A 27,510-nucleotide genomic window follows, 5' to 3' on the forward strand; every position below is an offset into this window, starting at 1 on the left:
CTGGGAAGGGCACCAGAGGATGGTACGGGGAGCACGCCAGCAGGGGCTCTCATGTCACAGCCTCCAGCAGAGGGCCTGAGAACCTGCAGGCTGGATGGCCGACCCTCCCCTCCGCAGCCCGACAACGGCTCAGGCTTGCACCAGGCTCACCAACGGAGGCCGAGTTGTCTGTGCTGTACAACTGAGATGCTCATTTTCAGTATGCCGACATCTGGTGCCAGTCTGCCAGGGTCACCTGTGGTTGGGCAGGGAGTTGGCCCCACTCCACCTGCCAGCGACTCTGTCTCCAGTGAAGGAGGTGAACAGGAGGCAGGAACCAAGGTTGGGGAGAGTACAGTGTGTAGAGGCCCCTGTGGAGGAAGGAGGTCTGGGCTCAGGACGGAGGCCATGGGGTGCCTGGGGTCAGCCATGACATAGGTGCCATGGAGACACCAGCCACAGCTGTCATCCCAGATCTGGGGACTAACGGGGACCACAGCCAAAAAGCAGATCAAATGACTGCTCTTGAAACCAGAGAGGCAGAGACTGGAAGGAAAGAGCAGAGGGGCAAGGTCCAAGGCCTCTAACAGTGGAGAAGGGTGGTGGGCTTTGTGGCTGGGCCACATCCCAGAGGGAAGCCTGACTCAGACTTCACAGGAATGGGCTCCAAGCCATGATGAGGTCCAGGGTGTGATCAAGGGGAGGAGTAAAGAGCCACCAGACAGGAGTGGACAAAGAACCGAGGGCACTTGAGGGTCATCCACGTGGACATTCTGGTCACCAGGAGACGTAGAAGTTTGGGGAGGAAGTCTGCAGTGATTTCTGCATCTCTCCTCCTATAAAGCCCCGCGTGAATCGTCAGTGGCACTCACCATGCCATAGGCTGGTATTTCTCCACGCATCTGCCTCCCACACTGGAGCAGAAGCTCCTAGAAGCACACATGTGCTGTTAGCCAGGAGTCAACAGAGCTGGGCTTCTGAGTGTTTGACTGGCTCGGGGCAGGTGTCACCAGTGTCCCTTTGCGCTCAGAGTAATGATAACACAGGCCTCCTTATCAACACCTGGTTTCCTCCCCCACAGGTGCAGGTGGGAAGCACACCTCAGGACCAAAGAATTGTGGGGTACATCTCCTGCACACACCTGCACGCCCTGCCAGGTAGGGGCCGGGGCCCTGGCTTCAGCGGGCGGGGAACGTCCCCTCGGGGGGCGGGGATCACCCTGGCTGGGGCCTGGCGGCAGCTTCGTCACCTCTCTGTGCTTCGGCCCCACAGAGGACAGTGACATTCGGTGTGAGCAGCTGAACATGCTTCAGGATTGGCTGGCCGATTTCCGAAAATCTACCTCCTCATCCAGCACAGCCAACCCCGAGGAGCTGGTGGCGTTTGACGTCATCTGCGGAGATTTTAACTTTGACAACTGCTCCTCTGGTGAGGCGTGCTCCTCCCCACTAGGGTCGGCCACTGCGGGAGGCGTGGGCTCTAGTCACAGCTGGAAAGACTGGAGTTAGGCAGCTCAAATAACTTCCTGCACCTTGGGAGCATGGGAGTGGGACGTTTAGCAAGACTATGATTTCTCTGCCCCCAAGAAATCCTAGAATAAGAACACATGCACTGCCTTGAAAGCCCCCCTGCACTGGGAATGCGGGGTCTTAACCACTGGACCACCAAGGAAGTCCCACCAGGCACAATTCTGCCTATTAGAGAGAGCATTCTCAAGGATGCAGAAACCCAGTGACAGATGAACCACAGCTCCATCTGTCTGGGAACACAGACCCCTCCCAGAGGCAGTTACCTGAGGGACAGGGATCTGGTGACTCTGGTCAGACCAGAACCAGAGGCAGGTGGCCCTCCAGGATAGACCAGACACCCTGAGCCCCTCGGCACTCCCTCCCTCCTTGCACAGATGACAAGCTGGAGCAGCAGCACTCCCTGTTTACACGTTACAAGGACCCCTGCCGCCTGGGGCCTGGGGAGGAGAAGCCATGGGCAATCGGTGAGCTGGGGTTGGGGATGGTGCTGGGACGGGAGGGGAGGGGGCCTGGGGCAGGGGAAGGGCACTGCTGAGGCCTGACACCCCACGGGCTTGCCGGAGAGACCTGGCCCCAGGATCCCACTGCTGGGAGGAGGGGGCACTCAGCTGCCGGGCCTGCAGAAGCCCTGGCCCACCCCTCCTGCCCCGGGGAGGCAGCCCTCCTCGAGGCTGGCTGGGCCCTGCCCACAGTGACCACTCTCACCCCCTCGTCCCCAGGTACCCTGCTGGACAAGGATGGTCTCTACGACGAGGAAGTGTGCACCCCTGACAACCTACAAAAGTAAGTGCCCAGCACCCGTGCTGCTGTGGTCACGCAGGGCAGGCAGATCCAGGCGGCTCCCAGGTCTGGAATGAGCACTGACCCAGACACAGGTGTGGAGAGATGGGCTTCTGCGGGCAGGCGAGAGCACACAGCCCCATGGGAGGACTCCTGTGAGAGCCTCAGGGATGCAAACTGGGGGTAGGCGGAGGCCATGGTGGACTTCATGTCCCAGGGGTGTCCTTACCAAGAAGACGCCTCCGAGTAGGCCTGGGGTCTTGAGGTGGCATTTCCTACACCAGCAACCAGAGTCTGGGCCCACTCTACCAGAGCTTGGCCTGCCCTGAGCTCCAGCCTGCCCTGGGCACAGGAGAAAGGACCAGAATCTCCCAGGGCAAGGCCAATCTCTTCCCCCGTGGAAGAGCCCTGGGGATGGTGTTTGATGCTGAAGCCCAGCAGTGGGTAGCCACCAATTAGGCAAATAAAAACATGAACAAAGCTAACACAAGCCAGTCCTTTTCAAAGCAGAGACAGTTCCATCCCAGCCAAACTGCATTCTTGAACCCGAGGAGACTTCCAAAAAGGACACATTTGAGAGGCCAGAAGCAGAGCCCATTTATAATTCACAGCCCAAGACTGCAGAGCCATGGCAATGGCTCCTCGCAGCTAATTTGAGCCAATTAATTAGATTATAGACTAAATTTGAAACATCATCCTATGCCGAGAAAATTATCTTTTTATGAAATGATGATTTAAAAACGGGTATCAGTAACTCTTAGGTCACTGATGCTGGAATTAATCATCAAAGGCAAAGGACAGCAATGGACTACATTTCTGAGACATAACGATGTTCTGCATGTCATTATTGTATTTATCTCGAGGCTGATAAAGACCTTGTAGAAAACCATGTCTGCTGGCCGTGCCTGTCCGGTGTCTCTTGGTGGCTGCACCTCTCGCCCCCAACACTGGCCTGCATCTGCCCTCCAGATGGAGTGTCCCTTGAAGGCTCCTTCCCACTGGTACTCAGGCTCTGGAGGAAACCTGACAGGAAGCAGATAGCAGACAAGAAGGCAGAAGACCCAGCCTCAGGGCATAACATTCTACCTGAAAGCCCTGCCCTCCCTGCAGGACCTTGACCAGCACGTGCACACCCATATCAGTTTTCTTCCACCGAGAAATCGGGAGACAGCCGCATCCCACCTTGTTCCTTTCTTGACACACCTGGTCCCCAAAGTGTTCTGGGGCCACAGCCACCATTCTTGTGTTAGAGGAGGACATGGAGGCTCAGAGGTTTGATGGCACAGACTGACATGAGTCCAGTCCTGGGATGGGGTCTGGGTGCTCTCCTGGCTCCCCTGGCCCCCTGCTGACCTGAAACAAGACTCATGGGGGGCCTGGGGACTTCCAGAAGAGAAGGGTCCCTGAGGTTCACTGCAATGATCAAGTTCCCCAAAACAGGACCCTATTAGCTCAGACCAGAACCCCATCCTGGAGAGGGGATGGGCAGTTCTGTCCCCAACTTGGTCACAGGCTCTGGGTGGTGCCAACGTTCTAGTTCAGAAAGGGAAAGAGTGCTGCCAGCCCAAGGTGGACACGGGACACTCCCAGGTAGACTCTGGAGTGGCCCAGGTCAGTCAGGAACTAGCAGGCTCAGACCTGGTCTCCGTCCATCCCAGTCCCTTTTCGGGCTCACGAGGAAGACAGGTCTTAAATGCAAGGGTTTGACCTGACTTGGGGGCGGAACGTGGCTCCACACTCAGGACCTGGGGCTGGGGCGGCGCTCACCTTGCCTTCTGTGCCTTTTGTCTGTGTGAGCAGGGTCTTGGAGAGCGAGGAAGGTCGCAGGGAGTACCTCGCCTTCCCCACCAGCAAGAGCCCCGGAGGAGGCCAGAAGGGACGCAAAGAGCTGCTGAAGGGCAACGGCAGGCGCATCGACTACATGCTGCATGGGGAGGAGGGACTGTGCCCAGACTGGAAGGCTGTGAGTCTGAGCTGGGTTGGGCTGGGCTGGGCAAGGCAGCCAGGCTGCGCCTGTAGATAGAGGACCCTAGCCCTGCACCCCATGGCAGCACGGAGCCCTCCTCTGAAAATGGGACATGCCAGTCCAGGAGACCTTTGGGGCCCACAGATCCTCCCACCCCTCTGCCTTCAGGAAGGTCCAAACCAGGCTCCTCTTTTACAGGATGCCCTTTGGGTCTAACTGGGATGTTTCTTTTTCCCCCCATCCCCGCCCCCACAGGAAGTGGAAGAATTCAGTTTCATCACCCAGCTGTCAGGCCTGACGGACCATCTCCCAGTGGCCATGCGACTGATGGTGTCTGCGGGGGAGGAGGAGGCATAGACTGGCCAAGTCACCAAGAGCAGCGGGGGCCTCCGCCAGCCCTTTGAGCCACAGTCCCTTCCTGGCCGTGTCCCCTCCAGCGAGCGCCGCCACCGGTGCTAGGGGAGGAGGGCAGAGGCCCGGGAGAGCTGCGGCCAGTCCTGGGTGAGCTGGAACCAGCGCTGCCCGGCACCTCTGGGCACTCGCCGTGGACAGGAGTCAGGCCGGCCTGGGGAGTCCCGGCTGCCCAACCAGTGCCATTCTTTCAAATCGTGATTTTCTACAAATCTACAGCACAACCTAGTTTGTAACCCGTGGGTTAGTATGAGAACCGGGTTTCTGTACTCTTTGTATCTCTTCTCAAGCTTCGTCCAGGGTTCATTGTTTTTGTCTGCTGCCATGTCGTCTCGCATGCCTGCACCCTCGCATGCACACTGCCCGCATGCCACATGCCACGCTGTAGCCACAGACCCCTCGCTTGGGCCTCACCCAAGGCCAAACTCCAAACACAATCAGAACCAGCCAAAGAAGCATTCCTGGACACAGGGCCGCTGGCTTGCCACCTCCAGCCTGGACAGCTCACAGGCACGGACCGTGAGGGCTGTGTCCAGTCACCAGCGAGCCCGGGCGCTTCCCCAGGGTCTTGCATTCAAGGGCGATTATATTTTAAAAAGAAAAACAGAAAAAGTTAAGAACAAAAACAACCCTTCACTTTAAAGGGTCTGCAAGCCAAGAAGGAGAACACTGCTCTGAGCCAGGCTCCCTTCCCCCAGCACAGCAGAGCCTGGAGCCTCCCCTGGAGACGCCAAGGTGGACAGACAATGGAGCCATAGACAGGAATCTGAGGAGAGAGCATCACTTTTTTACAGGAAGAAGGGCAACTCACAGCATAAGGGGGGGAGGGGGACTTGTGGTTTTGGAAATGATAGATTTGTAGCTTCTCTTCTGTCAAAACCAACACATCCTCTTTCTGCCTGATCCTGTCTCCCCAACGGACACCCTTCTGGTTTGGGACCAATCTTTTCCTGGGGACTGTCCCCATCCACGTGCTGGCTGAGCTCAGGAACCGTCCACCTGCCTCTGGGTGGGGCTGCGGCTCTGTCCTCCTAGGCCCATCCTCAACAGTGACCTGGGGGCCCTGGACAAAAGGGCTGGAAGTCAAGGAGCAGAGCAGCCTGTCCCCTCACCAGCGTGCAGGCTGGGGGTGGCAAGGCCAACGGCCACTGCTCACCCCAGGCAGGGAGTGGTACTGGTTGACATCCAGGTGCACAGGCATCCACTCTGCCACCATGTGACCAGGGCCAGCCCCGGGCACCTGCGCACAGCGTGGCAGAGGCTGCAGATGAAGCCCGTAGCGCCTCACCCCACGGCAGCACTGCCTCTGCCCACCTGCCTTTTTAAACACACCTGGGGACGCCTCCTCCCCTCAGCTCACACAGGGAGGGTTTTGTCTGTTTCCAGCTGCGAGGCCCCTTTGACTCGGAGGGCTGTTACTGACAACCCCCAAGGTCTCCCCTCCTCGCAGCACCCCAACCAATGTGCCCGCCTGGCTCAGAGCCAGTTCTGCCCGCCTGGCTCAGAGCCAGTTCTGCCCAACGAGGCTTGGGGATGCACCAGGACCCTGCTGCCGGGAGCCTCCTGGTGCCAAAACGCTGATGCTGTGCCTTGTCACCCACTGAGCTGCAAGAGTGACCATAAGGGGATGAAGGCCAGAGGCCAGGCCCTGCGCTGAAGGAGGACCCTCCTGAGAGCCACACTCACAGTGGCACTGGTTGGTCTGAAGCCCCCTGGCAGCGGCAGCAGCTGGACTGAGGGCCTCACTGCCTGGAGCACTTCCCTGGCCAGGCCCCTAGCCCCACCCCCCCAAGTCAAGCCAGGAGGGGCTGCTCACCGTCTAGGGTGTACCTGAAACTAACACGATACTGTAAATCAGCTATACTTCAGCACCCCTCCTCCAAGGGCATGGCCCTCGGTGCCCTGGAGAGGCTTCACTGGGTCAGAGGCCTCCAATCCCAGGAGCAGCCAGGAATCTGCTCACAGGTGGATCTCAACGGGGCAGATGTGATGCCTAGATGTCTGGGCCTGAGCCGAGGCCCCTAGGCTGCAGGTCAGCTCTGTTCCCAGGAGAGCAGAGGAGGCAGGGCCAGGGCTCCTGAAGCAGAGCGACTCCAGCACAACTTCCATCCCTCAGAGGGACTGCCTGACTCCCAGGGCAGCTGGCGGGGAGCCAAGGCACAGGGGCACATGCTTCTCTCCCTACTCACGGGGTGGCCTTAGGCAAGTCATACCTCCCTGTGCCTCAGTCATTTCCTGTCCTAACAAGGTCACCTCTGCCCAGCCTGCCTGGTGTCCAGAGCAGGGCTGGCCTGCCTCCCCGCTCCCCTCGCACCGACCTCTGGCAGAGCCTCGGCGCTGAGGCCACCATCACCCAGCCACAAGTTTCATCAAGCCTGTGCACCCCCGGGTCTATGTACAAGCCAGACTTTACCATTTCAATTTTTAAAAAAGAAAAGAAACATCTCAGATGTTTCTGTGGCATCTAGGCCTGGGAAGGACAGACACAGGGGTCACCCAAATTCCCAAGGCCCCACACCTGCCCCGGGCCCAGCCTCCTCCAGAGAAGCCAGGAGGCAGGGGTCAGCTTCAGAAAAAATGATCACTTCATTTGTCCAAACCACCTTGAGTTTTAAGTATGGATATTAATCTTGATGCTTTTTAACTATCGTATTAACTTGCTGAGATTTAGAAATACTGTTTTAAAAAACTACAAAAAACACTTTTTTAATTTCTGTATTTTTTTCTGTATTGTATCCTCATGGGACATTAGGGGTTTTATATGGTAAGCACACCTAAGGTTTTGGTAAAAACATTATCAAATATATATCCAGACGATGCTTCCCTAGAAGAAAAACAATCTTTACAACTGATAAAATATTTTGAAAAGAGAGGTGTCTTGCTTTTGTTTTGTTTTGTTTTGTTTTCCTTTACTGGTGCTGAAAGAAAGGATGGATAATGAAGAAAAAATAAAACTGTGAGGCTCAAGGCTGCTGTTCTCCACTTATTTAAGTGAAAAGCTGGGCCGGGCCCTGCTCTGACTCCAAGGGGCTAGGCGGCCAGGCTGGGCTGTGGGGAGACACTGGGGGGGGCCTGCCTCTCCCCACAGGATGGGCACAGTCTGAGTCTGTCCTGAACCATCAGAAAACCAGGCCACTTGGGTTCTCTTACTCCCTCTGGAACTGGGAGTAAACAGCAGAAGGGCACCTTGAGCGTGAGAAGAAACAAGGCTTGGGCCTCCTTGGGACTCTCTGACCTTCCTTGGTAAGCAAGGTCGGGGTGACTGCACTCATACCCACCTGCCCCAGACTTCTCGGGAACAAGGTCCTTCTGCTAGAAGGGGGGGCACACGGGAAAGGGCCGTACCTCCTGGCTCCCTTCTGATGGCTGGTTTCCTGGGTCTGCATCTGAGGAACAGCTTTGGGACAGCCTCCTCCCTGTCCTCTGAAGGGCAGCCTGGTGTCCAGGTGCTGGTCTTGGTCACCTGCTGGTGCTGCACACAGAGGCCAGACCCTTACAAATGTGGATTGGTGCCATTACCTAACAAGTGAAAGAGCCTGAACTCAGTCCTCAGCCTGGCCCTGCCAGTGTCTTCAAGGCCCGGGGCGCAGCCATAAGTCAGTGACTCTGCCCCTAGAAGCCCGTCCTAGCTGGAGCAGGCAGGTGGGACTCAAAAGGTTTCCAGAGCACAGGCAAGGCTAGGCCAGCTCCCACAAGAGCAGCACGCCTGCCCTGGCACTGCATAGCCAACAGCAGCCCAACCTGCCCGGCCCAGTCACCTCTGGCTCCGCTCCCAGGCTGGGCAGGAGGGACACTGTAGCCTTAGAGCTTTGAGCACTTCAAAACCGCTGCAGGGTGGGCTCCTTGGCCCCTCCTCAGCTCCAAAGCAATGCCGGCTTCTCACCACATCTGGAGCAAGGAGCTGGCAATGCAAAAACACAGAAAGGGAAGAGGTCTCCTCCAAGCCCAGAGGCCGAGCTGGGCCCTGAAAGGAGAGGCGCCTTCACCTTCCTTCACAGAAAGCCACACCATTCAGAGCCCGAAGCCCTCCACTACTTTATTTCTCAACAAGTGAGGGTCAGCACCCACGGTCCAGGGCATCTGAGAGCGTGAAATCCATCGTGACGTCTCCAGTGCAGGGCTGGAACTCCACGGTGTAGGTGACAGTCTGGGGGCCACCTGGTGGCACTCTGGGGTCTAGTGTGGTGTTGAAGAAGTACACGGCCTGCCTGCAGTGGGGGTTCCAGCAACAGTCCCCCTGCAGGGGAAGAAATGAGAAGGCGGTAAGGGCTTCTGACACCCCAGCCCCTCCCTGGCCAGCCTCCAGCCCAGGTAGCTCGCGGTGGGAAGCTGCTGTTCAGGGCCAGGTGACCCGGGGCCACGGAGCTACCAGCTGGCTGAACGTGCCAGGAACACCCAGAGCACAGGCGGGTGGTGCACAGGCACCTGCTCTTGGGGCCGGCCCACTCTGGGACCCACACACACAGCACTACCTTGTCCTCTGCAGGCTTCAGGAGGCCGGTGCTGACCGTGCTGTCCGGCGTCAGGTGGTATTCCATCCACAGGACGGCCCCGTGGCTCCTCCCAGGTCTGAAGGTAGGGGTGGGATGCGGGGTGGGAATGTAGGGCCAAAAACAAACAGCCGCATGAGAGACTGGCTAGGCATGGCCATGGCTCCCCTCTGCTTTTCAGAAACCTTTCGCCTCCCCCACTTCCATCCTGTCCAGTCAGGAGGCTCCTAACACTCCACCTGACTAAAGACCACTCAGTAAAATGCTGAGCAAGAAGAACCACAGCCCAAAGCCCCTGCTCACTCCCCGCAGCCTGGCCAAGTACTCCGAGTAACACTGGCGGAGGGCCAGCTAGATGCTGGACCAGCCTCCTCGGCCTGAGGTCACGGAAGGGTTTGGCCCGGAAGGCTCAGAGAGCAGTCTGGGCATCGAAATCTAGAAGATCTCTCCCATACACTCTGGATGGCAGGCGCAGATGGGCAACCGTCCTGTCTCCCCTTTGTCAAAGGAGCCCCAAGGGGCTCTGGGCTCACAGCCTCCACCCAGTTAGAAGAGGGTTCTTCCTCCGGGAAGCAGCAGCCCCTCCCCACAAAGGAAGCTGGAGCTGGAGCTGGATGGGCCTGACCACACACAATGACAGGCCCTGCCGATTCCTAACCTGCTTTTGTTCCCAGGAGATTTCAGGAATATGGTCCAATGAGTAACCATAGCAACCAAACTCACGTTTCTCTGCAGCTGTATGTAACATGCCGCTTAGCTCAAAGGGAGCCTCAGCTGTGGGAGGATGAGCAAGCCAAGTCTGCCTCTCTCTCCCCACCCAGAGGCTGTGGGGACCCACTGCACACTCAGGGCCACTTCAGGAAGGGCAAGGCTGAGACAAGGACAGCCAAACCACCCACACTGAGAGTGACCACAGTGCATGCTCAGGCAATAACTATTAGAAAGCAAGCCCTGCCACTTCCTTCTGCCACTCCCCAAACCCTGAAGCTCACACCCACCTCCTCAGCTCGATGGTGCCCTCGGCACGAACAGACTGTGTGGGGACTGGCTGCCGAAAATCAAAGGTCAGGATCTGCTGGGGCTCGGACAGGCTGCGGCATGGGTACTCCCACAGCGGGTGGGGCTCGGCCTCCTTGCTCTCCCTGAAGTCCAGGGCACGCTGAGAAGGGAAGGGGAGGCAGGGGTCTGCAGAGACAGAGCTGGGCAGCCAGGGACTGAGGGGCTCGTGTCCTCATCTCTAGAGTTTACCTATGCCAGTGGCCCCTAACCTCCATGGTCCTGGTCCCTCAAGGTAACTGCCACGGTCACGTGAGGCAGTGGGTCCTCACAAGGACCACAGGCACCTAGCCAGACCAGCTGGCTTCTGCTCCTACCGCCGCTCACAAGCCGTCTCCTCAGTGAGTCACTCTAAGCTTCACTTTCTCCCTTTTAAAACTGGATGACACTGCCCATTTCACGAGCTACCTTGAAGACCAAATGTCTACACTGGTGAAAACACCTGTCACTTGGACCCTTGCCTACTCAGTGACCCTTACAGAGCACTGTGGCTGCCAGATCACCCCACACAAGGCTCCCAGTCTAGAGGAAGACAGCTGGGAGACAAGCGATCCGGGTGGTTGAGGGACACTTGACCGCCTGAGCACAGGGCTGGGCAGAAAAGCTGTCCAGAGCGATGATTTCTAGGCTGCCTCTTGACGGTTACACAGGAGCTGGCAGCAAACAGAAGAGTGGACAAAGCCCAGCAGGGAACGGGTGGAGAGCAGCGCAGAGGCGGCTGAGCAGCGGGGGGTGACTGCAGGGGTCGGAGTGGTGGCTCAAGGAGCCTCACAGGACTTTCCTGCAGAGGACAGACAGGTATAGACTTCAGATCTACAGATTCACTTGAGCTCCCTGTGGAGGAAGGCCGACTGGGCGAGGCAAGAGGGTGCATGGTGAGATATAAGAGATGAAAGTGGCCCAGACAACACCAGCAGCAGCGGGGGAAGAAAACAGGCTCACAGAGGACCTGATGGTTATGGAACCCAACAACCAACTGCAAGGGAAGGCGAAGACGTGCCTGGGAGGTTTTCAGGGCCCTGAGCCAGCAGGCAGGCATGAAGTGGCAGCAGGTCTAGGGGACAGGAACACTGGAAGGGGCCAGGCTGGGGGTAGGGGAAGAGCAGATGGATTCTGGAAGCATCAGGTCAGAGTGCCTGAAGACATCTCAGTGGAGGGTCCACTGCTCTCAGCTATTTGATCTGAGCTCAGGAGAGATACAGACACTGGCCAGCAAAGAGAGAGGATGGGGACAGTCAGGGGGGTCGCAGGGGCCTGGGGGAGACCTAGAACACAAGGCACATTAAGGGATGAGAAGAGGGGAGGAATCCAGAAAGGAGCCTGAGGAGTGTCCAGAGGGAGACAGTGTGCAGTGATTTCTAGAAGCATGGAATAGTCAGTGGTCTGCTGTGGAGAGGCAGGTAAGATGGAAAGTGAAAATATCCACTGGATTTATTTACTTAAAAAAAAAATGTTTACACAAGCAATCCACAATCACTGTAGAAAAATGTGAACAGAAAGATAAGCAAAAGGAGGAAAAATTTAACCACTTCCTAATCACATAACTAATATTTTGGTGTTCACTACTCCACCCCTTTTTCTCTGTATGTGTACATTTGTTTCCATTAAAAAAAATTTTTTTAATATTGTACATAATTTTTAAAGGTCACTTTCCATTTACAATTATTACATGTGTGAATTTTCTTAATACATAAAAACGGGATGGTGCTTCCGGCCCTGCCCTTCTCACGGGGCTCATGACTCTTCACATCCATGCTGGCCGAGCCAAATATCGCTGCCACTTTCATACCTGCCCTGGGTTCTGGGAGATGCAGACCTTGGTGGCTGACTCGATCCCCTACTGATGTACGAATAACCCTGCAGGACCCTCCTTCCACAGCCCAAGCCCCTCCATGCTCAAGCACCTTCCCCTGGAATGGAGTCCACATAATGAAAATGCCTGGCTCAGAAGGTTGCCAAAACTGCCTTCTCTAGAGACACTGCCCCCAAAAGAGAACAAGCTGCTGACAATGACAGGAGGGGTTCCAGTGGCCTGGTGACGGACAGACAGGCCCCAATCCAAAATTCTGATTGAGGGGTTACAGCCCAGGGCCAAAAATGGCCTAATACCAGCTGGACTTGGAGATACAATGGCTCTCAGGTTCGTGCTCATGGTGAACTAAGAACAGATACACCTGCCCTCGTTGCCCCCAACGGAGGAGCTCCCTGCATGCTGCCCGCACTGCCCAACTGAAGTCCCTCCACGGAAGCCAGATGTCCCCATCAGAAGTCTGTGGCCATGTGGAGGGAGTGGGTGGGTGGGACACTGCAGGCGGGAGCTGTGGCCCCACCTACCTTAATCATGTCATCCATGATGTGCACATCGAAGCCTTCACAGTCACCACAGGGGCTCCGGATCCGCCACAGGTCCTGTAAAGAAGGCACAGCCTTCACTGACACCCACCCACCAGGGCGCACCAACATCCATACCCACCCAATGAGGGCGGGTGGGCAGGCATGCCAAGCACACAGACATCCATGCCCACCCAGGCACACAGAAGTGTGGTGACAAGAGCAGGAAGGGTAAGTGAGGTTAGGCTGGGGGCTGCCCCAGCTCCAACCTGAGGCATATCTTGCTGCTCCAGTAGGCCTGGAAGAGATGCCCACAGTTGAAGGGCCCAGAGACACCAAAGACCCAGGATGGTTCCTCAAACATGCAAAGCCTCCCATGATCCCAAGCCCTCTCCTATGAGGGACAGTTGGGCAGAGCTACTGGGATAGGGTCCCTAACTCCTTCCCTGTGCATCCTGTTCATTGGGAAGAGTCATCAACCAGTTCTCACGGCTCTATGCCTATAAAGAGAGAGAGAGGACAACAGGATCCCGGGAGGGGACCAGAGGTGCACTCAGGCCAGTCAACTTTTGCATCCTCTGTCTCTTGGACATATGCCTGGGAAGAGTGTCATTTTCCACATTCCCTCTTTGGCCATGAAAACCAGAATTCATGTGGAATCTGATCAAGTGAATAAACAACACAGAAGAAATGCCCAGAAAATTAAGTGATGGAACCACTAAGCTACCAATGGATAAAACCGTTACCAAAGAGATATCAAATGAGGTCCACTCTACATCTCAGGTTAAAAGCATTTCAAAATCCTTTTAATAAAAAACGCCTTTCTCAAAATGACTTTGTGACTGTGGTTTTGCTTTGATGAGAAAATTAAAATGAAGCTTTTCAATTTTTCTTGCAAAAAGAAGCTGACTCGTTCATCTCAAAATACTTTTAACAACTGGAGCCTCAGCTCTCTCTCTCTTTTTTTTTTGCCAGAACAGTCACTTTATTGACAGGAGGGGCCTGTCCCCTCAGCCCAGCGGGGATCAGGCTGGGTATGAGGTCTGGTAACAGAACTGGAACCTCAGCTCTTAATGAGAGCAGAGCAAGCTGCACAGCTTGTCTTCTGAAACTCTTAATTTATATTTTAAAATGATTCTGATAAGCCATAATTGTAAAGTGACAACACACAGCCATTTCCATTTCATGTGCCAAATCACTTCATTTTTACAAAGGCAATCCTCTTCTATTCAGCCCTGCAGTGTGCTGATACAGAAAAACACAGGCCCAACCCATTAAGACCCTAGTCGCTCCATCTGCATCCAAGGTCTTTACAAGAAAAACACGGTTCCCCCACCCCACCCCCCATGGAAACTTCTGGGTGGCCTACCCTGAACTCCACAACCACCGTGTGCAGCGAGGCAGCCTGGGGCATCACCACGGCGCCAGGCCCCAGGTGCCTGTCCACAGCAGTCCGCACATACCAGAAGTACAGGTTGTGCCATGGAAGCAGGCTGGTGGTGAAGAACGGCTCACCCAGGAGGACAGAGACCTGGCAATCAGAGAAGAAGCAGGATCAGGGTGTCAGAGGGATTTGGCTGAGGAGTAAAGTCAGGTCAAGTCAGGTCACAAGTTTCATAGGCACATTCATTCATTCATTCACTCACCCACTAGGTCAGTCAGTCGGTCAACAAGCAGGTCAAGGTCTGCACCTGCCCTTGAGGATACAAACATGAGAAAGAGACACACGCTCTGCACTCAGGAGTACAAGTGGAAGGGGGAGCAGACGAGGCTGGGGGCCATCCTCAGAGTGCAGTAATCTCTGACAGAAGCAAGGAAGGGGCTCGTGCAGGGACCCTAGAGGTAAGAGCATCCAGAAGGGCTTCTAGCATGGCATCCTGTAAATCCTACTCAAAGCCTTAGGGTGACAATTTATTATCAGCGCTAGTCTGTCTCCTTCACCAGCCCCGGAAACCACAGAAGTAGGGCCACTGGCAGCAAAGTAACCCCAGCACAGTACCTGGCCCGGAGCAGATGGTCTGTGAAGGTCTGCTGATTGGAGGAATAGATGCATGAACAGGAGGCAGAAAAGCAAAGGAGTGGGGATTCCAGGCGGAGGGATGGTCAGAGGCAAGAGCAGGGGTGTGAACGAGAGCAAGGCCCTTGTGGGAGCTCGGCAGACGCGCAGGAGGGGCAGGACAGTAAAGGGCGAGGCCACAGAGGTGGGGAGGAGCCAGGTTACCCAAGGACAGCTGATGACAGGTAAAGGGGACTGGACTCTGCCCTGGAGGCAAGAGGGGACCACTAAAAGCTTTAATGAGGGTTTAATACAAGAAGGAATGCACTTTAGAAAGATGCCTCAAGAGTTCCCTGGTGGCCTAGTGGTTAGGATTCTGGACTTTCACTGCTGTAGCCCGGGTTCGATCCCTGATTGGGGAACTGAGATCCCACAAGCTGCACAGTGTGGCCAAAAATAAAAAAAGATCCCCACAGTATGTAGGAAGTAGGGAGGCCACCTGCAGGTGGGGACAGGATGTGACTTGGCCGAGCACTGCTACGGTCCAGGCGAGGAGCGGAAAGTCTGCGTCAAAGGGAGGAGAACGAGACGGCAGATGCTGAGGAGCCAGACCACCCAGGGCTGGGCTCAAGCAGACAAGCTCAAGGACAGGGCCACTCTGAGATGACACCCGGGTTCCTGGCTGAGATGGAGACGCAGAAGGAAACAAGTAAAACAGAAAGCGGTTGGCCCTGTGTATTCCCTGCTCCCCCAACATCAAGGCAAGAACGCCCACTCTCACCACTTCTACTCAACAGTGACCTGGAGTCTCACCAGTGCACCATATCAATGGCTTACAGAATTTAAGTTTTCCTTTTTCTTTTGGCCGTGCTGTGAGGCTTGTGGGATTTTAGCGCTCCCCCTCACCTCCACCCCCTGCAGGATCTTGTGCCCCCTGCAGTATAAGCGTGGAGTCCTAACCATTGGACTGCCAGGGAATTCCCTAAATATCTTTTTAATCCTCATCTATAAGGAAAAAAAAGAGCAACTTGTACATGAATGTCCAAATGTCCATCAACTGTCCATTACTATGGATAAATAAATGTCCATCCATATGGACAAATAAAATGTGGTATAGCCATACAGTGGAGTATTACTGAGCAGCAGAAAGAAATGAAGTATTGACTTCTGCTGTAACAGGAATGAACTTTGAAAGAAGCCACCTACAAACGACTATGTATCACATAATTCTGTTTATATGAAATGTTCAGAATTGGCAAATCCATACAGAGAGAAGCAGGCAAGTGGTTGCCTAGGGCTGGGAGGACTGGGGATAAATGGGGCGTGACTGCTAACGGGCACGGAGCTAGTTTCTTCCTGGGCGATGAAAATGTTCTAAACTTGACTGTGGTGATGGTTGCACAATCTTATGAATATACTAAATCACTGAACTGTACTCTTTAAATCTGTATGCTATACGAACCATATCTCAAAAAGAAAGCTGTTCTTTAAAAAAAAAGGCATGGGAGGAAAATGGGCAAAAGATTTAAATAGATATTTCACTAAACAAGACATGGAATAGCTAATAAGCACCTGAAAAGGTGTTCAACATTATTAGTCATTAGGCAAACACAAATCAAAACTACGAGACATCACCACACACCCACTAAAATGGCTCCTCTAAAAGAGAGGCGATACCAAGCATTGGTAAAGATACAGAGAAACTGCAAGCCTCATACATTACTGGTTGGGATGTAAAATGGTACAGCCACTTTGGATAACAGTTTAGTAGTTTCTTTAAAAGTTAAACAGGGAAGTCCCTGGTGGTCCAAAGGTTATAACTCGGCACTTTCACTGCTGAGGGCCCAGGTTCAGTTCCTGGTTGAGGAACTAAAATCCCAGAAGCCACACAGTGGAGCCAAAAAAAAAAAAAGAAAGTTAAACAAAAATATCGCACAACCCAACAATTCCAAGCTTAAGCATCTAAGGAACCGAAAACACAAACCCTCACAAAGACTTACATACCCATGTCCACAGTAGCATTACTCATAATAGTCAAAAACTGAAAACAATCCAAATGCCCATCAGCAAGTGAATGGGTAAATGAAACATCCCACATTCGTACCCTGCAGTGCCACTTGGCATGAAAAAGGAACAAAATACTGACACATTCTACAACACGGATGAACCTCTCAGTCATGACAGTGAAAGAAGTCAGACACAAAAGACCACATACTGTGTTGTTCCCCTCACATGAAATGCCCAGAAAAGGCAAATCTACAGAGACAGAAACCAGATCAGTGGTTGCCTGGGGCTAGGGGCTGGGTGATGGAAGTTCTAAAACTAGACAGTGTAATAGCTGTACAATTCTGTATATTTACTAAAAAAAAATCTTCAAATTGTACACTTGAAATGGGTTAATTTTATGGTATTAACCATAATTATATCTCAATTATACTTCAATAAAAGGGTTTAAGGTTGGCAAGAAAGATGACAGGTTCCAGCTTGAAGGGCCTGTGGGATATGTGAGATGTGAAGACCTGGCTTGGAGGGCCACAATTCCCACATGGGAAGGGATGTGATGGCCCCAAGAGGAGACACAATGAGAGGAGAGGACAGACAAGGAGAGAACACCAAGGACACCTGCAGGGAAGGATCGAGTGAAGGAAGAGGGACCGACAAAGGACTGAGAAGGCATCCAGAAAGATAAGAGGAAAACCTGGAAAGGCAGCTTCTTAAAAACCTAAAGAGAAGTGTGTTGAGGAGAGAGAGAACCTTGTCGTGGGTGCAGGAGGCCAGGGATATGAAGTGGCAGGGAGAGCGTGTCTAGCAGCTAAGGTTACTCAGGGCTGGGAGCAGTTTCAGAGGCACACAGGAGACTGAAGAAGGGATGGGAGGTGGAAGCATGCGCAGCAGTGCTGTGAAGCGAAAAGCAAGGGGACACGATGTGCCACTGTCAATCCCAGACAGTCCACCCTCGCTGAAGGAGCAGCGATTAGCCCATTGAAAGTAGTGCAAGTATTCGCTCAGTGGATGTCTCTTCAAACCTCACCACACCCTCAACAGCGGTGAGTCCTTAGCTGGTGAGTGCGTGGGGCACCGGTGGCGAAGCCAGGAGAAGGGGGCAGTGAGGCTATCTCAGAGCTGCGCTGTCCAGAGCAAACGCAAAGTGCTCGCTACTCACCTTTTTACCCTCCAAGTCTGCAGGTGTTAATAATTCAGGCCGTTTCTCTATTATATTAATTTTATCTTCCAAGTGGTTAACCTTGAAGATCTTAGAGAGAAAACAAAGTTCTGTTTTTGTCCAGAAAAAAGAACATCTCAGAGTTGCTTTATCTGTGGCCAAATGGATAAAGGTTTCTCTGGCCAAACGGTTCTGGAGCACCACTTACAGCTGCTTTGCGGAACTTCTGCCATCCAAAGGCCTCCTACAGACCTCAGATGAAATCAGGAGCAAAATGTCATAAGAGCAAAAAAAATTTCTCTTGTAGGCACATTAGCAAGACTTAGCAGTAGACGTATAGTTCTGGTGGAGGTAGGTTACTCTCAAGAGAGGAAATCAAAACCAATCACTGGCCAGGAGGAGAAACATCATCACAGGACCAACCAGTCAGGTCAGTTTGTGAGCAGTGACTCTCTGGACGCTGGTGCCCCAGAAACAAATCTTAAATTCAATTTTATCACTGCAAAGATTGCAGTTTTTTGAGTTTTATGTGAAGTGAGGAGGAAAGCCTACACTTCTTCAGCTACAAAAACAAAGCAGAGTGTAAACACTCGCTGCTATTCAATGACAGCCCTAAAAGACTTCCAGGCCAGCTCTCGACTTGGGATTCACAAGAACTTCACTGGCAGCTGCTACTTCTCCCAGTTCCCTTGGTACCAACACTGCTTCAAAGCGATCAATCGCAGACGCAGGAAGGCAGGCCCCACAGGTCCTCTCATTATTTCAGTAACAACAATTATCACTTACTTTTTTCATCAGTCTATGAGAAGCTGCTGAATTCTCTATCGTAAATACCTAAAGAGAATACCATGCTATTAGTTGTAAGAGACGCACTTAACAAAAAAAGAAAACAAGGATTACAATGCAACTCCAAGGCAGAAGACAGCATCTAACCGACTCTGGCCGTGCTCACCATTCCCCTGGGACAGCACACCACTCTGCGCCGAGCCCAGCAACGTGGCAGACAGACTCGGGAGCTGCAGCTATATGACAACAGCTATAGCCTGACTCCCGCTCGTACACAAGGAAACAACCCCTCAGCCACCAACCCAAGCATGCCCGCCACGCATGTGGCCGCTGCACTTTGCAGAGCTTTAGTCACAAAACTGTGTACCCAGACCACATGACACTCGAACTCAAGAGCGGCTGTCAGGAAGCTGGCAGAAGGCACATGTCCAGTACCTGCTCTGCCCCAAGGTGATGGGCCAGCATGGAGAGCAGACTGCCATCACTGACACACAGGCAGACACTGTCTGGCTTCAGCACCTGCAGAAAAGAGCAACCTCAGCACAGATTCTCTTACAATGTCAAGAAACTCCTATTGACAAACTAACAGGAATGTTTCCCATCTGACCCCCTAACTCACTCTGTGATCATTCATCTGATCTCCTCCTCACTCCATCCCTTACACCACCCGGCTGGATCTTCTTATGCCCCAACACCAGTCATACTTGCCTCCCAGGCCCACATGGTAACCAGCCCCAGCCTCCAACACATCCACATTCCTCACCTCCCCCCACCCAGATCCCACTATCAGGAAAGACTCTCCTCAAGCCATCCTAGAAGGCCCAGCTGAAGGCCGGCCCTGTTTATCAGAGGCCACCTCCCAGTCCATGACCACAGGTCTCTTCCCTGCCTGGTCACAGCACAGACAGCTGTGGGCATGTCGAATGACTCCCCAAAGCAGGGATGCCTTTATGGTCAACAGACCCCTCTGAGAGAAACTTAGGATAGCTGGGGTCCTCCTTCCCAGGAAAAATGCATGCATGTGCATACATGCACACACATTTCTGCACATGACTCCAAGGGGTCCAGAGACCCCCATCCAAACCTTGTGTGTGGTCCCCGGGCTGAGAGACCCCTTCTACAGGCAGCAGGCATCCAAGGTCTTTTAGGAAAGTTACATGACCAGATTTACATTCTAGAAAATTTTAGAAAGGAAGCAGCAGATGAGAGGAATAGTGGGGTGGCTGAATCCACAAGGATCACCCACAGGAATTGCTAGTGACCACAGGGACAAAGGCAGGGGGCAGGGAGAGGCTCCCATACACGAGCAGAGAACAAGCCCTCAGGAAGTCCAAAAACAAGCTCCGTGGCCTCTGCCTGAATGCCCACCCAGAAGGAGCCAGCTGAAGCCACTCACGGAGAGACATGGGAGCACAGAACACAAAACCAGCTAATCGTAAGTGAGCAATGAGCTTGGGTCCATGGGGCAAACCCCTTCTGGCCTACAACCACCTAAGGGCCCGGACACTTACCGTCCTCAAGGCCTGGACGTATTGATCAGTTCTGTCCTGATCGTTGATCTCTCCAAACCGAGGCCGGTTCCAGAGCAGGTGAGCCTGGCAGTCACACACAGGGCGCGCTGGGTGGACTCTCCCGTTCTTTTCGGGGCTGGGCCAGGAAATGAACAGACACAGAGGGACGACCTGCTAGGCACCAGCGAGCATGAAGGCATGGCACAGGGACCTGCTCCAGGGAAACTGAGATGGAGAGGGGACACACCCATGGTCCTCTAGGGGGCGTAAATCTAGGCACTGGCTCTCGAGTGGACCTTACAGGTCACAGGGCCCTCCAATTCAAGGCTGCTCATATATATCTGCTCCAAATGCAGGTCCTGCCACTGGGGCAGCCTCTTCTGAGTACACACAAATAGGCACTGAAACACCCAGTCACAAACTTCTACTCTTGTTCTACTGAGATACAAATGTGCCCACTCAAACCTCTACAGGGTCTGTAGAGGGAATTTACATAAATCCACAGGGTCGCCAGCCTAGGGCCCCACCCCACAAGGCTCGGGGCACACCTGGTCCTCTGGAGGCTGTACCACACACAGTAGTCATCATGGTGCGCTACCAGGCAGAGGGCTGAGCCCTGGACGACGGGCTCCTCTTGTGGCAGGAAGTACACACACTGCATCCAGTGGTCCCGCCACTGAAACAGGAAGAGAATCAGCCGTCACCAAGCTGCAATGAGAGCAACACATCTAATCCAGGGGCCAAAACCCAAGCCAAAAATCAATTTGCAAGGAGACCACTGTGTGAACTACAGATAGCCACTGTGGTCAAAGAGATAAAGGAGAAAACTCTCAAGTCAGAGAGGCTAAAGGTTCGAAAGCTTGCTGGAACACTGCTGGCTTTAGAAAGGGCAGTGGTCTTCAAGGTGGGCTCAGGACAGGGGACTCCAGCCCCCTGCCCCTTGTGTGTGGGGGCAAGGGGGGGGAGAGGGAGGGAGGGGGAGGAAGGGAGAGAGAGAGAGAGAGAGATGGAAGGAGGGAGGGAGAAAGCAAATGTGGTAAATGTTAACAACTGGTAAACTTAAGCAGAGGGCATACTGATATTCATTTTCACCTATTTTATGGATTTAAAATTCCCAAAATAAAAGGTTGGGATAATAGCCAGCTCCACTTCTCAGGAAAGCATTTACCAACTAAATACTGTTGCTCACCACTGGTTCTACAAGAATGAAGTCACTAGCCACTGCAATCCCTGACCTTCAACACATCCTGAAAGGAGTTCAGGGTGGAGATCAGGAATGAGGCGTTCTGGAAAGAACTGGCAGAAAAGGCCTTCAGACAGTCAGATGTTTTCAGGAGAAGGCTTTGTGAGCCCAATTTCTTGTATCTTCTCATATCTAGAAAAGCACTAATTTCATTAACAGAGACATCTGCTCCTCGTGACTAACAGCAACCTTCTGCCAAAACGTGTACCTGACTGCGAGTATCTCCCCTTCACTAAAATCATATCTATACTGACCTCCTGCCCCCCACCCACGCCTCTTCAGAGCAGCTCCTCAGAGCTACCTGAGAGGCTGTCTCCTGGGCTACAGTCCTCATTTGGCCTCAAATAAAGTTAACTCACAACTCTCACATTGTGCATATTTTTTTTTCAGTCAACACACTCTATCCTACCTGACCTTGAGTTTAACTTAAAGGCAGGTGAATGACATTCCCATCTATCTAAGATGTCTTTTTGAATGTAAAAGCTAGAAAACAAAAATCTAACCGGATACATTCTGGAAAAAATAAACAGTAACAAGGAGGGAAAAAAAGGTTCTCTAAAACCTGTTACTCATACTTTACTATGCCATCCCTGGCCCCTCTGGGCTCCCACAGTGCTTCCCTGTCACCGCATTCTTCCCACATGCCAGCCTCCCAGGTCCTGATGCTAAAGAGCTATGACAGTCAGGACCCACTGTCTGAGGCTGCCCAAGAGCAGTTTAGTGAGGCCATGAGGGAGATTCATGAGCAGGGCTTCCAATTCTAAACAGTCCAAAAGTCACCACTGGTAGAGGAAGGACACAAGCCCCACTGTCAGGTCACCTGGGGACAAGCACCCACCACCACTGCCTACACGAGGCCCTGCTCCCCTGCTGAGCCCGGCTTTATGTGGTTACCCAGCATGTCTTATATGAGGATTCAAGGAGAAAATATACATAGAAGCACTCTGAAGATATGCAAATGAGAAGTATTAACATTTTTATGAAATTCTTATGCTAATTGTGCAACCACCACACTCCCGGAGAGGAAGAAAGGAGCCCAGTGCCAATCTCAATTCTGTGGGAGAATTCTGACCTCCCCCCAACACACACACACACACACACACACACACACTCACTCACTCACTCACTCTCTCTCTCTCTCTCTCTCTCAGCCTGTGGAGGACCAAGGAGGACTGACCGAAATCCTGCAGCAGTCATGACCCTTTGGCCTTAGCAGTAACTCAGGGAGCAGAGGAGATGCTAAGGCCTCTGAGTCCCATATGCACACCCAGAACCAGCAGCTGAGCAAGCAAAACAAAGCCAGTGCCCAGCAAGCGGTAAGAGGAAGTCAGAACACACAAAGGACGGTGTCCACGGCCTCCCAGGGAGAGGGAAGGTTTGATTCCTTGGCCCTGAAGCACCTTTGACACTTTCTTCCCTTATGTGTGTGTATAGAAAGGTAGATAATACCTGTATAAGAGAGACAATTCTAAAGATATAAAAGGGTCATGGAGTGAAAAATAAGTTTCCTTTCCACCCCTAACCTCCAGCCCCCTTCCCAGAAGCAACCATTTTTACCAATTTCTGTGAATTCTCCCAAAGATACCCTTACATACATGCACCACACATAAAGACTCATAAACACACATATTCTCACTTTTAAATAATACCAACGTTGCCACAGCACACACTATTCTGCGCCTCTCATTGTTTCCCTTGATCTAGCCTTGAGATTGTTCCACGTCAGTGCAGGGGGCACTCACCCTCTGAATGGATGCAGGAGAACGGACTTAGCCAGTCCCTGCCAGTGGCCTTTAGGCTGTTCCAGTCTTCTATTAAATCAGGGCTGCAATGAGTACTGTGGCACATGTTATCCCACACGTATGCAGATCCACCCAGAGCCTACGTGTCTAGAAGTGGCGTCACGTCCCAGTCTGACAGACTGTGGGCCACTCCACGACGCTCTGATGACCACTGCTCTGCCCCACAGCATTACCAACAGTGTGCAAACTCTGAACTTTATTCACTAATGGGTGAAAAATGGTACTTCACTGCAGTTTAAATCTGCATGGTTCTTATGTGTGAGGCTGAACAACTTTTCACACGTTAAAGAGGACTATAATATGTATTTCCTTTTCTGTAGTTCTCATTCTCCCCAATTTCCATTGAGCTGAAGAAGGTAGATTTTGAGGCCACAGAAAAAGAGGCTGTAGGCAGGCTGTAGTTCTCTATTCCAAGCGAATCTGAGGACCCCTGGGATTACTCGGGAGGCAGGTCTAAGAATGGCTGTGCCAGGACGAGGGAGAGCCAGCACACAGAAGCTGCCCTGTGGCTCACTGTCACCACTGGTGCTGACCCTGAACTCGGCCTGAGAGGTCTATCTTCTATCTTATGACACCTAGCCTTGCTTTTCTTTTTTAAACTCTTCTTTGACGTTGATTCTGACATAGTCCCTCCTGTCTCTAAATTCTTGTGAATCTAAGATTCAACATGCTCCTTTCCCAGGACCAGAAGTGGACATGTGTCCCGATTTCCACAAAAACGTGCTCAGCTCCTGCCTCTTACCTGGAGCTGCTCTGGGTCCGAGTGTGCCCAGAAGGGGGCCATGGTGCACTTGATCTTCCCCTCAGGGTCCATTTCAATATCCCACCAGGAGAGAACCACCTGAGCTCGACCGGATGCCACAGGTTCAAACTGCCTGCTATGGCAGGCTGCTGAGCTACTGACTTGCTTGCTGAAGTCCACACTATGGAAGAACATTTAGGAACTGAAGCATATGTTAAGCCACACACTCCATTTTTAAGCTTTTATGGTGACCTCACCAGCAATGAGACTGGTTTGCAATGGACTCCTAATGTCAAAATGAACTCAAAAAGAACTGCCAAAGACCCCAATTCCACCAAGTGTCTCCAAGCACCATGACCCTGGGTGGCTCCTTGGTACCTGAACATAGGCAGCACGTCGCTGAGGACAGTGAAGTCAGTGGGCGACACCTGGTTCAGCTGAATGTCGTAGACAGAGGGTGCACCAGGGCACCTCTCCAGTTCCAAGGGGGGGACAATGACCTGCTCTCCAAGGCTGGTCTGAACACGGATGGGAAACAGCTTGTTCCATGACCACATCCTCCTGGACTCCACCAGCTGTGCGTAGACGGTTGCTCTGTGAGGCACTGCCTCACAATTTTCCTAAGTTTATATTAAAAAAAGTAAAGACAAAACAAAACAAAAAACAACAAAAAAAGTAAAACAAAAAGAACAATAACAAAAGAAAAAAAACAGTTATGTTGACCCACAGTAATTCCCATTAGGCAAAAGAGGTTTATTCCCTAAGGTTAGGCAGGTTTAGCAACATCTAATGCCTTATCACCATTAGGACAGTAAACTGTTTCTGGCCCAATACCCTTCGGAACAGAAGAAATCAGACTTCAGAAATACACATTATGCCTAAGATGATGTATGTCAGATAAGTTCCTAGCTACCTGACACTCTTAAATACTTCAAAAATACACCTTAATTGTCATCATGCTCATTAACGCCCACATTGACTTTGAAGAAAGAGTCTAAGTCTTCCTGCTAAGCAGTAATCCTGCCACTGAGCTCCTAGCATCCCTTCAGTGTAGCTCTCACCCAGACACCAGAACCTTCTTACTGCACAGCCCAATGGACAAGTGTCCATCCTCCACCGACCTGACCTCCTGGCCTCAGCAGGCACTGCTAACCACTCTCCTCACCTGGCTTTGGCTGCAGTCCCGCATCTAATTTCCCTCCTACCTCATTCACTCATCCGATACCCTCTACACACCAGACACTAGGGGCCCAGCTGTGAAGAGGACACTCACAGCTGCTACCACATGGAAAGCACAGGCACAGGGTTTCTCTACCTCAGCACTAGTGACCTTTTGGACCAGGTGATTCTTTACTGTGGGGGCAGCTCTGTGCGTTGTAGGATATTTGGCAACATCCCTGGCCTCTACCCACAAGACGACAGGAGCACCACCTCTCAGCTGTGACATCAAAACTGTTCCCAGACACAGCTCTGGATGAGAAGCACTGCTCTCCCCCTCTGTCTCCTTCACAAAACTGTGATTTCCCTGCCCATTCCTCACAGAGAGAACTCCTCAGAGACCTGGTCTGGACCATCTTTGTCTCTCTCCATACACTCTCCCCTGAGTTTGACCTCACCCACTCTATCTTCATTTACCAAATACCATGTATCCAAATGCCTCTTGGTCCTCTCTACTTGGCTGACCTTCAGCTCAAAGTATGTCTAAACCAAACAAGTCACCTTCACCTCTCCCTCCCCAGGCCTGGTCTTCCTCCCAATCAACAGGGAGCACCACCATCCAAGCCAGTCGCCTACGCCTCAAACCCTGGCATTATCCTCAATGCCTCCAGATCTAGGTAATAAGAAGTCCTTGACCACCTTCCTCCTCCCCGAGTCTACCTCTCTGGTTCCATTTCTATGGCCTTGGCTAAGGCCCACCTGTGCCCAGCCCCTGGACAACTCCAACCACCTTCTAACCAGTCTTCCTGCCTCTAGTGTTGCACCCCAGCTGCTCTCCACAGGCCCGCCTGCATAAATCTGACATTGATTCTCTACTGAAAACCTTTCTGGGCTACCACATTGCCTTCTGGAGCACAGGGGCCCTTCTTGGTCAGGCCCTGCCCATCCCTTCAGCCTTCTCTCTAACCCTACCTTCCACACACCCAAAATCTGACTCATCTTCACATCTTTGTGCAGGCTGACCTCCTCTGCCAGCTGCCAGGCCAACCCCCGCTCACTCTCAAGACTGACTTAGCTCACACTTCACCTTCCCTGACCCGCCCACCTTCACCCACCAGAGTGGGCACGACCTCACCCCACCAACCACCATCAAAGTGGACCTCAAACTGTACTGTGACCACCTGCCACCTGCCTCCCCAGGAGCTCACCCTCGTATTCTTGGTACCCAAAAAAGGGCCCGGCAAAATGAAAGCACCAATAAATGTGTCTTCTGAGATCAATTCCTGGGTCACTGCAACACCACATGGACTGTGTGTCAGACGCGCCAGCACCCCAGTTCCGTGACCTCCAATGCAGCAGGCAGAGAGACAGGGTGATGGAGATTATGTGCTGCCACAGCTCCTTCGAGCCCAGACTCGGGCTGGGCAGACAGGGCCAGTGATTAGAGTGGACAGCGCACACCTGGCTGCTGTGGGCCAGCTGGGAAAGGAAGCTGAGGACGGCTGCCGGTGCACTTTTTAATTACCAGATGAATTAGAGAAAGACAAACCGGATAACATTAACATAATTCGAAGTATCCTTGTTCTCTATTTTAGGGATTCATCTAATTGATGGCTTTAATGTGGAGAAACAGAAATAATTTCTACCAAAGTTACTAGAAAAGAATTTTGCATTCTGGAAACGATGAGCCATCGCACATGGGACGGGGAACTGCAGGGTGATCACCGTCACACGCTCACCACGTGAGTAATGTGGACACTGGCCCCAACGGCCTTGGGAGGAGCCCCCTTCCTCACTCCAGAGGCACTAAGCACCCCACGAAAGATAGTTACTGGCGCGTGTGAACAGTGCCCACACAGCAGGGGCCAGCAGAAGCAGCAGACACTCACACCTCCCCAGCCGGCCTTTGCCTCTGAGTCTCCCAGTTTATGTTCATAAAAAAGACCAACATTTCTGAACTAACATCTTTAGCATATCTCTCCCTTTCCAAAACAACGGTCAGATTATCACCACCCAAACTCCTTCATATGGAATGGCCTGGCATTCAAGGCCTTCTACCCTCTACCCCATTCCCCACATTAGCTTACAAGCACCTCAGGCTGGTGTTCTCACTGACCTACCAAACAGGTCCTCCATCTGGGACATCTCTCCTTTTCCTCAGCACCTTTCCAAATTCCACCCTCTCTACACATGCCCTCATCTCCTTCCTGACCCTTGACCTTTTCCATCAGCCCTAAACAAAATGTCAGTGGTGCTTCTGCCAACCTCCCCATTTGGCCCACCAAGTCCTTACTACCACTGACTAGTATGGATCTTAGAAGCAAGAAGGATGGCTTATACTTCTCCCTGGATGCTAAAATACCTTACAAACAGGTGACATTCAAAGAATGCTCACTGAATTGAATTGAACTGAATTTGAAGACAGTTTCTAGTCTTTTCATAAGACTTGGCATTCAAGGGGCACAGAAGTCATAACTGAGGACAACCAGAATCTCGTAGGAACCAAAGGGTGCCCTAGGCTGTACAGAGAGGTACTGAGGGCTCAGGCTGTGTAGAGTGTGGTTTGT

At 52.6% G+C, this 27,510-nt stretch overlaps 2 protein-coding genes across 7 annotated transcripts in view; one reads left to right on the forward strand and one right to left on the reverse strand.

The window, feature by feature from the left end:
* Positions 1-7,632, forward strand: part of SMPD3 (sphingomyelin phosphodiesterase 3) — an 82,576-nt gene extending 74,944 nt beyond the window's left edge. For all 3 annotated transcript variants that reach the window (XM_057711081.1, XM_057711079.1, XM_057711080.1), the window contains 6 exons: positions 1,061-1,136; positions 1,252-1,407; positions 1,883-1,972; positions 2,228-2,291; positions 4,089-4,251; positions 4,510-7,632. In XM_057711081.1, coding sequence (XP_057567064.1) covers positions 1,061-1,136; positions 1,252-1,407; positions 1,883-1,972; positions 2,228-2,291; positions 4,089-4,251; positions 4,510-4,611 — 651 coding nt within the window. In that variant the 3' untranslated portion in view covers positions 4,612-7,632. The remainder of the gene's footprint in view (positions 1-1,060; positions 1,137-1,251; positions 1,408-1,882; positions 1,973-2,227; positions 2,292-4,088; positions 4,252-4,509) is intronic.
* PRMT7 (protein arginine methyltransferase 7) overlaps positions 7,451-27,510 on the reverse strand; it is a 46,668-nt gene continuing 26,608 nt past the window's right edge. For 3 of the 4 annotated variants that reach the window (XM_057711077.1, XM_057711075.1, XM_057711076.1), the window contains exons 7-21: positions 24,164-24,405; positions 23,786-23,966; positions 20,547-20,674; positions 19,999-20,134; positions 18,923-19,006; positions 18,488-18,535; positions 17,702-17,791; positions 13,912-14,073; positions 12,546-12,620; positions 10,154-10,314; positions 9,138-9,234; positions 8,730-8,902; positions 8,424-8,566; positions 8,011-8,184; positions 7,451-7,583 (exon numbers count right to left, since the gene is read on the reverse strand). In XM_057711077.1, coding sequence (XP_057567060.1) covers positions 8,545-8,566; positions 8,730-8,902; positions 9,138-9,234; positions 10,154-10,314; positions 12,546-12,620; positions 13,912-14,073; positions 17,702-17,791; positions 18,488-18,535; positions 18,923-19,006; positions 19,999-20,134; positions 20,547-20,674; positions 23,786-23,966; positions 24,164-24,405 — 1,599 coding nt within the window. In that variant the 3' untranslated portion in view covers positions 7,451-7,583; positions 8,011-8,184; positions 8,424-8,544. Of the gene's footprint in view, positions 7,584-8,010; positions 8,185-8,423; positions 8,567-8,687; positions 8,903-9,137; positions 9,235-10,153; positions 10,315-12,545; positions 12,621-13,911; positions 14,074-17,701; positions 17,792-18,487; positions 18,536-18,922; positions 19,007-19,998; positions 20,135-20,546; positions 20,675-23,785; positions 23,967-24,163; positions 24,406-27,510 lie in introns of those variants that run through there. The other variant, XM_057711078.1, reaches the window with a different exon arrangement.

This window comes from Hippopotamus amphibius, chromosome 16 (assembly GCF_030028045.1).
Source record: "Hippopotamus amphibius kiboko isolate mHipAmp2 chromosome 16, mHipAmp2.hap2, whole genome shotgun sequence".
Classification (NCBI taxonomy): domain Eukaryota; kingdom Metazoa; phylum Chordata; class Mammalia; order Artiodactyla; family Hippopotamidae; genus Hippopotamus; species Hippopotamus amphibius.